Source organism: Penicillium crustosum, assembly GCF_028827405.1.
Source record: "Penicillium crustosum strain IBT 35664 chromosome Unknown utg000002l_segment0_segment0, whole genome shotgun sequence".
NCBI classification, from domain to species: domain Eukaryota; kingdom Fungi; phylum Ascomycota; class Eurotiomycetes; order Eurotiales; family Aspergillaceae; genus Penicillium; species Penicillium crustosum.
In genome coordinates, this window is record NW_026623123.1 from 296,381 (window position 1) to 310,487 (window position 14,107).

General features: G+C 50.1%; 5 protein-coding genes across 5 annotated transcripts; 1 reads left to right on the forward strand and 4 right to left on the reverse strand.

The window, feature by feature from the left end:
- Window positions 1-428: 428 nt before the first annotated feature.
- Window positions 429-3,230, reverse strand: N7487_003611 (ATP-dependent Clp protease ATP-binding subunit; the record flags this gene model as incomplete). Its single annotated transcript, XM_056871358.1, has 1 exon — window positions 429-3,230. One exon carries the CDS (start codon window positions 3,228-3,230, stop codon window positions 429-431), a length of 2,802 nt encoding a protein of 933 aa, XP_056729078.1.
- A 2,227-nt stretch (window positions 3,231-5,457) lies between these two features.
- Window positions 5,458-7,085, forward strand: N7487_003612 (uncharacterized protein; the record flags this gene model as incomplete). Its single annotated transcript, XM_056871359.1, has 4 exons — window positions 5,458-5,520; window positions 5,584-5,772; window positions 6,052-6,864; window positions 6,942-7,085. 4 exons carry the CDS (start codon window positions 5,458-5,460, stop codon window positions 7,083-7,085), a joined length of 1,209 nt encoding a protein of 402 aa, XP_056729079.1.
- A 1,131-nt stretch (window positions 7,086-8,216) lies between these two features.
- Window positions 8,217-10,241, reverse strand: N7487_003613 (TolB family protein; the record flags this gene model as incomplete). The annotated part of the gene is made up of 1 exon (XM_056871360.1): window positions 8,217-10,241. The coding sequence occupies one exon, from the start codon at window positions 10,239-10,241 to the stop codon at window positions 8,217-8,219; it is 2,025 nt and encodes a 674-aa protein (XP_056729080.1).
- A 1,030-nt stretch (window positions 10,242-11,271) lies between these two features.
- On the reverse strand, window positions 11,272-12,264 carry N7487_003614 (WD40 repeat-like protein; the record flags this gene model as incomplete). Its single annotated transcript, XM_056871361.1, is given in 3 exon segments — window positions 11,272-11,469; window positions 11,489-11,756; window positions 11,777-12,264. 3 exon segments carry the CDS (start codon window positions 12,262-12,264, stop codon window positions 11,272-11,274), a joined length of 954 nt encoding a protein of 317 aa, XP_056729081.1.
- Window positions 12,265-12,971: 707 nt separating this feature from the next.
- Window positions 12,972-14,082, reverse strand: N7487_003615 (autophagy-related protein 27; the record flags this gene model as incomplete). Its single annotated transcript, XM_056871362.1, has 3 exons — window positions 12,972-13,167; window positions 13,226-13,736; window positions 13,821-14,082. The coding sequence occupies 3 exons, from the start codon at window positions 14,080-14,082 to the stop codon at window positions 12,972-12,974; spliced, it is 969 nt and encodes a 322-aa protein (XP_056729082.1).
- Window positions 14,083-14,107: the final 25 nt, after the last annotated feature.

The window sequence follows — 14,107 nt, forward strand, 5'->3', positions numbered from 1 at the left end:
ACGCACCAGCATCGTCACCACCTGTTAGTGAAATCTGGGCAGGTGCCCAGGTGTTAGTCTGATATGTGTCCGTGATGTCTGTTTCCGTTCATAATAACTTTTGATCTACAATAGGCCTGGAGGTATTTTGCGTATGGATTGTGAATTTGAATAAATAGAATTATATTAACATGACCGTTGCTGAGGCTGATAAGCCTTCGAATCAAAGGCGATCCACCCAGCGAAGACTATGTAAGTACATGAAAAGCAAATGCGCAGAGAGTGCTAACGCCGTGCGAACATAAAAAAGCGAATCCGAAAAGAAAAAACAAAACAAAACCATAAAAGAATCGTGTATCATATCATCATTGCTGAGTATGTTCAAATCGTATTTTGTGTTGCGCGTTTTGTAAAAAGAGAATAGGAAAACTTGAGAAAACTAGATCCGTCTAATCATCGTACAGATCAGGGGAGACGGGATCATCATTCATCTCATCGTCGTAATCACCCTCGTCCATCATATCATCATCGCTATCGTCACTGCTTTCACCAATCTCGTGGTTAGGCAGGACATCGATGCGACCTTCGCGCATGACGACTTGGGCAGTCTCGCCATCCTTGATGCTTCCGCGCAAAATGAGCACAGCGAGACGGTTGAGGACCTCGCGCTCGATGAGTCGGCCTAGTGGGCGAGCACCGTAGGCTGGGGAGTAGCCTGCTGCGCCAAGGTAGTCCTTGACTTCATCTGTGCACTGGATAGTGACATTGCGCTCGTTACTATCGAGCCGCTTCTGTACCTCGGAGAGACGGAGGTCCACAATCTTGCGGATCTCGCGCCTGGTGAGACGGTTGAAGATGACGGTGCTGGAGATACGGTTGAGGAATTCGGGGAGGAAGTAGTTGCGAAGTGCTTCCATGACCAACTCGCGGGTCTGGGGCTCGATGCGACCGTCCTTGGTAGTGGGGCGGGAGAGATATTGAGCACCCAGATTAGAGGTCATGACAACGATGCAGTTCCTTGCGTCGACGATGCGACCCTGGCCGTCGGTGATACGGCCATCATCCATGAGCTGCAAGAGGACAGTGAGAACTTCCTTTGCGGCTTTCTCAACCTCGTCGAAGAGCAAGATCGAGAATGGGCGACGACGCAGGCTTTCGGTAAGTTGGCCACCAGCGTCATGGCCAACGTATCCGGGGGGTGCACCGATCATACGGCTGAGCGAGTGGCGCTCTTGATATTCAGACATGTCGAACCGGATCATTGCCTTTGGGTCATCGAAGAGGAATTCGGCAAGTGCTTTTGTGAGCAGTGTCTTACCGGTACCGGAGGGACCGCAGAACAAGAAGCTGGGTGGCGAGTTGGGGTTACTGAGACCTGAGCGCTGCAAGCGAATGGCGTTGGAGACCGAGACAACAGCTTCCTTCTGACCAACAACAACTTTGCCAAGGTATTTCTCCATGTTGAGCAGCTTGTCCTTTTCGGTGGTCTTGAGCCTCGTGACAGGGATACCTGTCCACCGACCAACAATTTCATTGATTTGATCGGGACCAACTGCATCGGCAAGGAGTGCTTCACCGGCATCGCCTGAATGAGCGCGCCGTTCAGCATCGGCCCTGGCCCGGTCAGCCTCGAGACGCTCGATGAGAGCTTTGGTCTCTGGGATGGCGTAGTATTCGAGATCAGCAGCAGTTTGGGTGTCGCCTGAACGTTCGGCTTCGTCACGCTTGACCTTGAGAGAGTCAAGCTTGATCTTGGCCTCCTGTACTTCGCGACTGCGTTGCTTTTCACTTTCGTACTTCTCGCGCATCGGCCGGAGCTCCTCGCTAACATTGGCAGCTTCTTGTTTGGCAGCCTCAAGACGAGCCTTGGACGCATCGTCCTGCTCACGCGAAAGGGCGTGAATTTCAATCTGAAGCTGGCGAGCCTTTCTTTCCAGTGTGTCGAGAGCTTCGGGCTCGGACTCACGAGTGACTCGGACTGCAGCTGCAGCCTCATCAATCAAATCGACCGCAGAATCAGGGAGTCGGCGAGCCGTTAGGTAGCGAGATGCGAGAGTGGCGGCAGTGACGATAGCTCCGTCGAGAATGTTGACACCGTGGTGAGCTTCGTATTTTTCCTTCAGACCACGGAGAATAGAGATGGTCTCTGGGACTGTAGGCTCCTTGACAAGGACCTGCTGGAATCGTCGCTCGAAGGCCTGGTCCTTCTCAATATACTTGCGGTATTCAGAGAGAGTCGTGGCACCAATACAATGCAGTTGACCGCGAGCCAGCATGGGCTTGAGAAGGTTAGCAGCATCCATACCGCCTTCGCCGCTGGATCCAGCGCCCATAAGCAAGTGGATTTCATCGACGAAGAGAACAATGGTATCCTTGGAATCTTCAATTTCCTTGAGAACGCCCTTCATGCGTTCTTCGAATTCACCGCGGTATTTGCTGCCCGCAACCAAAGAACCAACATCGAGAGAGAGAAGGCGGCACTGAGCCAGGTTTGCAGGAATATCGGCATTGACAATACGGCGGGCGAGACCTTCGACGATGGTGGTCTTACCCACACCGGGCTCACCAATAAGCACTGGGTTATTCTTTGTGCGTCGACTGAGAATGCGAATGACGCGACGGATTTCCTCCTCACGGCCAATGACCGGATCGATCTTACCCTCCCGAGCCAATGAAGTCATATCAATGGTGAACTTCTTCAGGTTCTCATTCTCTCCTTCGGCATCGGCAGTCTTGGAGTCGACCCGCTTTGTGCCACGAATTTGCTGGATAGCAGTGTCGATCAACTTGAGGTTGGGAATATTGGCATCACCCAGAGCACGCTGGACCTGTGAATCTTGGCAGACAGACTGGATGAGATGATCAACCGCGACGAAGCTATCCTTTTGGGTTTTTGACAAATCGGTGGCTGATCGAATGACTTTGGAGAGTTGCGGAGAAACGCTAGGGTTCTCTGGGGGAGGGTCTTGACTCGGTAGGCGGACGAGTAGCTTCATCAGCGATCGGTCGAGGAGCTGAGAGTCACCGTGAGCTCTTTCGACGACCTGGCGGAAAAGAGGAGCGGCTGAGGAATCGTGGGAGGCGTGAGCACCAGAAGGAGTCTGTTGATCTTGAGACTCATCTGGGGAGGGGTTGAGCAGTGCGACTGCCAAGTGAAGAGGCATGATCTGGGAGTGCGCATATTGCTCGCAGAGGCCGCTGGAGTCCAGCAAGGCCTTGTTGGCCCGATCTGTGAACTGGACGCCGTTCATTTTGAACGGATGAGTGGGGTAATATCAATAGTTGTAGGCGCTGATGTTTCGAGAGGTAGGATCGAAGCGGTAGTGTAGTGTAGGAGTAGCGTAGTGTAAGAGTAGAAAGTAATTGAGCTGGTAAACTTGAAGAATGTTCAACTTGAAGCACGATGATGCAAGTTCATATACTCTAGACGCGTGGGGTGCCCGAAGCTGCCATTAGGTCCATGTCGTCACTACTGGGTTCCACCGCCTTCCAGAAGCTGCCTGACGTTGCCTGACATTGCCTGACAGCGCTGGGGATCACCCGAAGATAACGGAGAAACTATTACTCCGGGTTAACTACGGACCACATACATAGTGTAGCATGTCACTCCCTAGTGAGATACACTCAATGACACTTTGATTGTTATACATACATACACTATAATTAGTCAATTACCGCCTTATTACATAAGGCGACAGGTACCAATATAGTTACATAGTCTAGACCTCGTGGAGGTTATATAGGTAATGGACAGTACCGCCTACAAACTCTACAACATGGGCAGATTGTGCCCGGCACGTGATACATCAAAGTCGGGCCACACGTGTAATCACGTGATATGAACGTGAGATTACACGTGATATGAACGTGACCCGTGAACCTGTACAATTATCCATTATCCCGCTGACCTAATCCCTATCCGTTCCGGGATGAGGTCAGCAACCTCGGATTAAATCGCGCAAACCAGCAAACCAGAACCCTTGGATGATCAGACTCCCCACGTTAGAGCGATGATTCGGTGTTGATGCCACTTTGAGCTTGCGTGCCTTGCAGTGGAGTATTGAAATGACCCAGTTTCTCCGGCTCCTCTTTAGCCGCAAAAATCAAGATGTGAACAAGCTACATACGTTGGATTTTACGATGTGGCGCTGACGCGTGCCCAGGCACTTATTTACACACATAGTCGCTCGAGTTGCCCTTTTTGCCATGCGTCGCTTACCTTTTATATCGTATTCCACGATAGCCGACAGAAAATATCCCACAGTTAGTCCATGACGTCAGGTGGGATATACGCAGAGCAATCAGAATTCGCAGAAATCGATCTCGAACCTCGCCCAGGATCAGACCCCCTGCAAGTATCTACTTAACTTGGGGCCGAGGGATTTTTATATACGATCTAACTGCGCTTGGGGTTGGCAGTATCACCCATTAGGAAACCCAATTTCACCGGGCTGCATGGAAGAGGAGTGGCCGTCTCAGCTGAGGAGCTAAGAGACGACTGGACCGTGGATGGTGGATATTTGTTCCAAGTCGGCGCATCCAGAATTGAAGATCGATCCACACAACTGCCCACAAGTTGTTTTCCCATTGGCCATTTCATCACGGGAGGTGGCCTCCCGATTTTTCTCTTACTTTGTTTCGTGTGTCGTAGGCTGGAGAGGGGACAGTAAAATAGAAGCGGAAAGGTTTCTGCGGGGCAGAGGGGCGAGAGGCGTTATGGCGTTCACGATTTCAATGTTGCTTTTCCGAGTTGCTTCTCCGACCCTTACCTACTAGGCATGCTGAAGCCAATGCTGGATGCAGATTCGAGGCTTTGGGATTCTACATGCACCTTGTATACATATAAGCTGTGCTACATATACTAATTCTATGCGGAACAGTCCTATAACAGTACTTACTATGTACTATAAGGAAGGATCGTACTATACCATAACTATGTGTAACATCTACTTTGTAATTTGTAGATCTGCTAAAATTGCCCTGGAGGATATCCATAATTTATTTTACCACTCCTTTTCCTTTCTTTTTCCCTTTCTTTTCTTCTTTTCCATGGGTCATAATCATAGCCAACTCTGGTAACTCTCCGTCTCCCGAAAATAAAAAAAGAAATAAAAAATAAAAAAGAAACGGTTTATTAAACCCTGGTACCTATGTCATTTGTTCATATAAAGAGTTTTAACCCCCCTCTCCCTTTTCATTATTCTCACGCCATAGTCCTTGCAGCTGAGACCACTGAGAAGTAGCTCTATTCGCTAGCATAGGACACTTGTGAAGCATTCGACCCGCCACCCCAAACCAGAAAATTTCTGTCTCGCCACAGGTTTAACGGCGGGATTTGAATTATCCTTGCGTTAATTGATCAGAGGCTTGATCCACAGCAAGTTTATTTACAAATTACCTTCGGTGATTGTCCCCGAGACAGAGCCTGCAGATTGCAGTTATTTCAGTCAATATTAAACATTTGTACGGCATACCATAATGTCAGGCAAGCCGATCTTTGTGGCTACGCATCCGCGAGCATGCTCGACGGCCTTTGAGCGAGTAAGAGAACCTCAGATGCTAACAAACAATTCCATTCCAAGGCATATAACTAACGGACTACAGGTTTTCATGACTCAGCGTGATACTATCCAATGTGTCCATGAGCCATTTGGCGATGCATTCTACTATGGCCCGGAGCGCCTCTCCAGCCGATTCGCAGGCGATGAACATGCACAAGCACGCCTGGATAGTGGATTCGCCAATTCGACGTATAGTACCGTGATGGAAAGGCTGGAGCGAGAAACTACTCAGGTCCGACCCTTCTTTCTGCGAAATCTCTCGCTTTTTTACACATCCCCCTCGTAATGCTCTTCATGTTCTCCCTTGTGGATCGAACATGAAGCAAAACCCCTTACCTGTTCACAATTTTTGTTACTTTGCACCGCAGATGTAGCCCAGGGCAATCTGTTCCCCCTTCCTCTCTACAAACTGTAGATCACAGACTGGCTCCGAAATATGGAATTACCCTGGATATCCGCGCAGCGGAATGGAATATTCACACTTTTTGAGGGAATGCTTACCTTGTCATAGGGAAAGAGAGTCTTCATCAAAGATATCGACCACTACCTGCTTCCACCGAATGGCCAACCCGCCAGCATCGCCCCGTCTCTCCTGCGCGTTAAGCGGGGAGTCGGCACCAATGGCGACTCGCACAAGGCCAACGATGTGAACGGTGCCAACGGCACTACTCACACCAACGGCCACACCAACGGGGTCAATGGAACCTCGAACGGTACCAACGGCGTGGCAAACGGTGTGAACGGCCACGAGATGAACGGCCACACCAACGGCGCGACCAATGGTCACACCAATGGAACTTCCAAGGAACCTTACCCATACGACACACCCGCAGAACCGGGTAATCCAACCGTGATGCCTCGCGAGCTGCAAGAACAGTTCCACTGGGCATTCCTAATCCGCGACCCGCACTACAGCGTTCCGTCGTACCTGCGGTGCACGATCCCACCTCTGGACGAGGTGACCGGGTTCCACAACTACGACCCGCTGGAGGCCGGGTACGACGAGCTGCGTCGGCACTTTGATTATCTGCGCGAGACTGGATTGGTCGGGCCCCGGGTTGCAACGCGCCCGGAGTTGAACGCCTCTTCCGGTGCTGAGGCGACGGCTGGCGTCGAGGTGTGTGTCATCGATGCGGATGATATGCTCGACGAGCCGGCGAAGACCATCGAGGCTTTCTGTAATAGTACTGGTCTGCAGTACCGACCGGAGATGCTGACGTGGGATACGGAGGAGGAACATGCTGTTGCTCGGAATGCGTTTGAGAAGTGGCGTGGATTCCATAATGATGCTATTGAGTCGAAGGCTCTGGTGCAGAGAGAACACGTAAGTTTCTATCATTCTTTGTTGTGGTGGAATGGGGATGTGCAGGGATTGGAGACTTGTGCTAACACTTTTCATAGAAACGTGCTGTCAAGACCGAGGAGCAGTTTGACGCCGAGTGGCAGAAGAAGTACGGTGAGAAGCAGGCTGCTCTCATCCGCCAGACAGTCGATGCCAACATGGCCGACTACCTGTACCTCAAGTCATTCGCCATGAAGGTTTAGAAAGGGAAACTGGAGAGTCGTTTGTAACGCACTGGCTCAGGAAATGGGCGGAATGAGAAAGGGAAAGAAGAAAGGGGCAGCCGAGGGGCAGCACCTACCCCATATTATTTCTTGTTGTCTTTGTGAGACATGAGAACTAATTAGTCCGGATGGCGCCATCTCCACGGGGATTGGTTGATGACCATGACGATCTTGCGTGTCTTCTTCTATTCTGTTCTTCTATCAATGTTATTGTTATTTGCTAGCTTATACGAATACAAAGTAGTAGCTATTATTCTATTCGGGATGTATGGTGATGTGTTATTAACCTGTTGATATTTACTTCCCTAGGAGGTTCCTTCCTATTTGGGCCATTGATAGACATCCTGACGTAGAGGCAGACCGCCAATCTGCCCCATCCACCGCCTTTTACTCTATTATCATCTCTGTTTCGATTGAACTGTACGGCGAGACTCTGAAAGACATTAAATAAAGCTTTCACACACGCCGAGAACGATAGAAAACAGGCAACGGTCTGACTGTCTTAACTTATAGTTACCATGAATCCGAAAGAGGCGGCCTATAGTAGTCTGAAATACTCCCTCAACCACATTATCCATGGTGTCTATGTAGTTTTAAAATGTGCTAAGAGTAGGCTCATCGTGAAGAAGCCAGTGGAAGGTTCTCATGATATTCAAGGAGGAAAACACACATTCTTGTTTCACCTAGTCTGTTAAAGGGCCGGATGTTTTCGAAACGTGATAAAGTATGTGGTAGGAAGTCACGCTCGGAAGAACTCCGGGTACTCCCCGTCCCTTTCTTTTGGCAGCTGTGGCTATCCATTATTACGGATACCTAAAGAAAGAGAGCGTTCTGAGCACTACGAGTACTCCTATGCCAAAATACAAGACTTGAGACAAAGGCCGGGTGACACCGTCTCTTTTAACAGGAATGCCGGACCCAACAAGAGCTACAATTAGGAGTCTAGCAGCAATTCCAACATCCACGTTAACAGAATCATAATATTTTCCCATGAATCAATATATCACTTTCAGTACAAATATAACTATGGTTTTCCTTCCCGAGGTCAAGTACCAAAATTTTTTAAATAAAAATCAAGCCAGCTGCATCCGAGGCATTGCTGCGCACATTCTATTTGTGAACCTTAGCGTTAGCCTTGAGAGCACTGTTCGGCACGTAGAGAGGCATCGAGTCCTCCCAGATAGAATCCGTAAGCACACGCTTATTCGAACCATCAGCATTCATAACGAGAACCTGACCATAAGGCTGGAAAGTCTGATCATAGAGAGCACACTCATACTGGAATCCGAACATGCCAGAAGAGTAAGCAATGCGGCCATCCCAAGTCCAGACGGCATGAGCATCATTGGCGCCACTGCTAGTGAGAACCTTGACATCAGTTCCATCAGGACGCATCGTGCAGACATCGTAGTTGTAGTCAGTGGTCTTGCGAGTGAAGACGATTCTCTTTCCGTCGGGAGAGAAGGAAGGTAGGTTATCCCACTCGTTGGTCAAGACGGAGGTCTTGCGAGTTTCCAGATCCAGAACACGAAGTCCGAGCTGGGATCTGTCGCCCAGAGTGGAGTTTGTTCCCCAAACACGGAAGACGATCTTCTTGCCGTCGTGTGAGAAACTAGGGAAGCCGGAGTTGATCACGCTGCTGTTGCTGCTGAGGGTTGTGGTACTCTCGCTCAGAACTTCGGAGTACGTGCCATTGGCAGTGGCTCGTACGAGCCAACCGCCGCCGGTTGCACGACCTTGGAACCAGAAGCCTACTCCGAAGGTGACCCAATTTCCATCGGGCGACCAGGACGGGTTGAAGGCGCCTGCGGTGCCCAGGGCGACTGAGCTTGCATCAATGAAGCTAGATTCCATGTCGTTGTAGATTAGGCCCTCGTTGGTTCCATTGGCGTTGAAGGAGACAACAGAAGAGTTTCCAAGCTGTTTCTCGGTTAGGGCGATTTTGTTGGTGTTGGACAACTGTGGGAAGACGTCCGTAAAGCGGTATTCCCACTCCGAGTCCCAGCTGTACAGCTTCTTGTCCATCGGACGGATAGTCCAGGCAGTCTTTTCGTAAACGACCTTCTTGCCGTCTGGAGACCAGGCAGGGGAGCGGATCACCTCGCTAGTGGTGTTTACATATCCGCCTGCAGTGGTGTGGAATCCTTCGATACCGGAACCCTTTCCGAAGTAGGCGACAGTGTTGTTAGGAAGGTATTGAGGGAAGATCTTCACGCCCGCCCCTTGGACTTCCACGCGGCGGTCAGCGCCTGTGGCAAACTTCACCGAGACAAGGGTAGAGTTGGCGGAGTCGAGTGACTCGGGACGGTGGGCGTTCCAGGTATTCTCACGAGTCATCTCGTAGAAGATAATACGCTCACCATTAGGCGACCACTTTGGTGATCCTAGACAATAACCAGACTTCGACGCGATGCGGCGGAAATCCGATCCATTGGGGCGGATAGCGTAGATGGACAGCTCCTGTGTATGTTCCCAGCCAGTCACACCTTGGAAGATCGGGTCTCCGTGTCCGTACCAGCCCGAGTTACGGTCCGACGAGAAAGCAATCCATTGGCCGTCGGGAGACCATGCAGGACGGAAGTATCCATTTGGAAGAGAATTGTTGGCGGCGGTCGAAGCGGTATCTGTGAGGTTCCATTTCTTGCCACTCTCCAGATCCATCACCCAGATGTTGGCCTTGTAGCCATTGGCAGTGGAAACATAAGCGATTTGCTTTCCATTCGGAGAAACAACAGCTGAGTCTTCCACCGAGGAGGTTGCTACCAACTCCTCGAGGCCAGACCCGTCTGTCCGAACACGATAGATATCCGAGTTACCGTCAGCGTTCCGTTCTCCGGTAAAGGTAATCCATTCTCCATCGGGGGAGAAGGTGGCGTGGTATTCGTAGATTGGGTTGGAGAGAAGAGGACGTTCCTCGGTGCCATCAACATTGGCAACATATAGTTCTGATGTCCCAGGAGCAATGCGGTTCATATAAAAGATGCCTTTCTTGTCGGACGGCGCCTTGCGTGGTGCATGCACATGCGGCGGAGTTGTGCTCTTCTTTTCAAGGTTCATCTGCTCTGCATATGGGCAAAGAGCCAAAGCCGACGGCAAGGCAAGGCCCAACAGGGCAACGGAAGCAGAAAAGCGCATTGTGAAAGGAACGAGTACTCCACAGCAGTTCAATTACCGGAGCCCATTATGTTCTGGCACTGCTTTACTTATACATAAAATGTCTGCAGGGGAAGAAAGGCTGAAGGACTGATCATTTCCATCCAGGGTCGTAGTGCATTTCTTTCCTCCGACAGGCCCACATTCGCGTAATGAAGTCTGCATTATTAGCGGGCCTTCATCTTATCTGATGAAGCAAGCTAACGACTGACCATTGAGAGGTCCTGCACAATATTGACACTTCATCTGATTGGTCGTATCGAGTCAGGTTGTGTCTTGCAAGACTGGAAACAAGGCAATGATCGTCATGGCTTGAGATAGATGGAGAAAGTCTCTTCCGCTGATTACCAGTAGCATTATTGTGGTACTTACTCCGTAGTTGTGACCTTGATATACCGTGTCTAGACAAGGGCCGTTTGTGTGACGCAGCTAGATGCACGTACAACAACATCGAGGAATGCTGTACGCAGAGCTGGTGCTGCAGTTCTCATGCACAACCGTCAATCCTGAAGATTTAAAATAGAGCTCGGAGCCAGAAACCGAATGCCAAGTAAATCGGCAGTGGAAATGCCTCTGGCCTTGCGCAATATCATGCTGACCCAGGTAACTGCGCTTATTTCGTTGGTCAATATAATCCACCAAAATTCCGACCTTGGAAGGTCGACGACCGAGGCAATTCCCCGACTTGGCAACTATTACCATTGGTTTCACACACGGCAAACTCGGCCCTTTTCTACATATTCAGCAGCGAAATCTTTAAATCCGTTGAATATACTCGGAGTCCGAGGGTCGGTCGGGGCTGCCGGATTAAGGGGGGTGAAGCGTCGATCAAGGGTGGAGCAGTATGTATGAAAGATATCTATGACTCCCAAGCAAAATGACAAAAACTCGCTGTTTTCTCGAAATTATACGGACAAGTTGACTAACCATCATATCTGCTTTTTAATATAGAGAACCTGGGTACACCATCGCAGCGGTCTGAGTAATTTCCAGGTTTCAATACTCTATATTTCTACTTTGTACCATGTATGACACCACAATATGCAGCGGAGAATTCATAGAACTCAACTATACCGGAGACACAACCGATAGTCACAGTTGTGACTGACAAGGCCAATGCATGTAGTCTGGCCAGTCGTTGTTCAGGGGGTAACCACAAGATTTTAGTTCCATCATATGTTATCCAGGACAGGTCTCCGCTGAGTCCAAACTATAGGGCTTTAGTATACATAGTTTGAGCCATTGGAGCTTGTCGAGGCACGTTTCAGAACCTCCACATCGAACATGCCAAGCCCAGTATGGAGTAAGTCTGAGCAGGTGCTGTCGAACTGAAGGAAGCTACGAGTTTCAATAGGGGAATTCAAGATACATTGGCCAGTGGTCGGATCTAATATATCGATTCTATAGTCCGGTACAGATGCGAGTCGGCCTCCATCGTAAGACCAGGAAACTGTAGAAGCTTTGTCGGTGTGCTCTTTGCAAATCGAGACCTCGCGACTAGTAGTTGAATTCCACACCTGGACGGCATAACCCCTTGATGACGACGCGAGTTGAACTCCATCTGGAGACCAGGCAATGCCTGTAACACTATAGCCATGCTCCCCTCAAACCGTGTACTGACCAGTAATCGGATCGCATACGTGGACGATGCCATCATACAATGTTGATGGAAGTTTATTTCCATCATGATTGCCGAAAAACTTGCCTTGTGTGCCGTGCTGGCATTGGAACATCGTGCACTGACCGGTAGTTGGATCCCACAACCGAATGGTTGTGTCCATTGACTCTGATACCACTTTGGTTCCATCTTGAACCTAGGTAATCGATTGCACAGGTCCATTGTGGCCCTTGTTGGTTGGCTGAATGCTGATTGTTGTGTCCCATATTTTGACAGTCGTATCATCAGACCCTGAGGCGAGGCGTCTTCCATCCAGAGACCAGGATAAAGAGCTAATACGGCCACTCCAGCGTCCAAGGATAACGGCGCACACTGTAGTACGTGCATCCCAGACCCTGATATAATTTGGGAACCAGTTGGAGACCAGGCTACCGCTTCAACCCAGCCGTCATAGCCGTGGAAGCATATAAAATTCTACATTTTGGTGCCTATACTCTGATGGAGGCATGCGTCAAGCTCGAGGCAAACCGACTACTATCCGGAGACCCTGCTATGGACCTAATCCATTCAGAACTCGGAAGGGTGGGGACGTACTCCATGATAATCACATCCCAGACCCTGGTGGCTCCCACCCTTTGAACCTGATGCCAGTTGAGACCCATCCAGAGACCAAGCCAACACCTGATATCCCCCGTGTGGCCGTCCAGTATTGGACCCAAGGTGGCGGTAGTTGGATCCGAAATCCAGATAGACTTATCTGCTACAAACGGCACTTCCCCTGCAATACACACACAATAAGGCAGCCAATAAATTCTAGAGCATCCTAGGTTCCAACATTCTAGGAAGCTTACACAATTTTTAGAGTCAAGGGCACACGTAGATCCCAATAGCTGGCCTTGAAATCATATCATTCGTAATGGCCAAGCATGTAAACTCCTCATCTAGCGCCGTACAAACTCATAGAAACATTTGTAGACACCAAGCAAGGCATTGAAAACCTGGCCGAAACAGTCCAGTAAGAAAAAAGAAGATATTGTATCTCCATCCAAAAGTATAAACGACTATAGGAACCAATCTATCCAAGCCAAGATCCCTCATACCGCACTGTAACCACCTCGCGAGCCCGATCCTTGCAGAGTATTAATCACCCGACGGAGCCAGTCCTGGAAGAGGTAGGGGATATCGCGGATGGTGTCGCCGTGGGGGAGGAGATCCCAGCCGCGGGCGCCGTATCGGTTGTAGTTGAGCCAGGAGCCGAAGATAAGGTAGGCAGCGATGCAGAGGAAGGCACTAGATAGATGGATTAGCAGGATGTCTCAGGCAGGAAACTAAGAGAAAAAGAACTCACATGATAATCAACCAGGTGAAGAAACCCCAGCTGTTGGAACTGGGAGTATCGCCCTTCTCCTTCTCGTACTCGTCACAGGCGTACTTTGTGCGCCAATCCAGTCTCAGGATGTAGGTATCATCATCGGACGGACCAAAGCTCTTGAACTGCAGACTACTGCTGCTGTTTCCCGCCGGCGCACCACCTTCCTCGCCCTCCGCTCTCCGTCGTCGCTCCTTCGCTTCCAAGTCTGCTTCAAGCGTGTGCAGGCCTTCCAGACCAGATCGCTCGTGGTCGCACTGGAATTCAATGATAGCGCCTGCCTTCTTGGGCTTCTGGTCATTTCCATCTCCCTTGTATGAGCCGCCTTCCAGCTTAACGCGCAGTCCCTCGGTATCGGGGTTGATATCCTTCAATCGCTTCAGTTCTGGGTTCTTGGAGCCTTGGCCAACGGGGTCGAGGCCAACGATCGGGAAACCGAACGTAGAGCCGCCATTTCCGTCCTTCGCTATTCGGTGGACGAATCCGCAAACTAGAAACAATACACCAATTAGCATGATTACCCCAAGCAGAAGACCCCTTCAACATGGTCGCGTCATCTTGGGCAGGAACGTACCGTTTTTGCTAGTCCCGCATGTCGCATCGCCGTACCGAGCAGAACCCCCAAGAATATTGCAGATATTCAATCGGTAAGTGGTATTTGTCACGAAGTCATCCGTCGTGACGCTGTGGGTCAGCTCATGGACGCCCTTTAGGGGACTGAGATCGTATTTGTAATTGTCAAGCTTGATGTGCGCGCAGTCGAAGCCAGACGCGGATGCCAGACTTGTTAGAAAGGTGGAGAGGAGTAGTGAAACTCCGCTTGATTGCATTCGCATTTTGATCAATGTGGTGCTGGCAGGG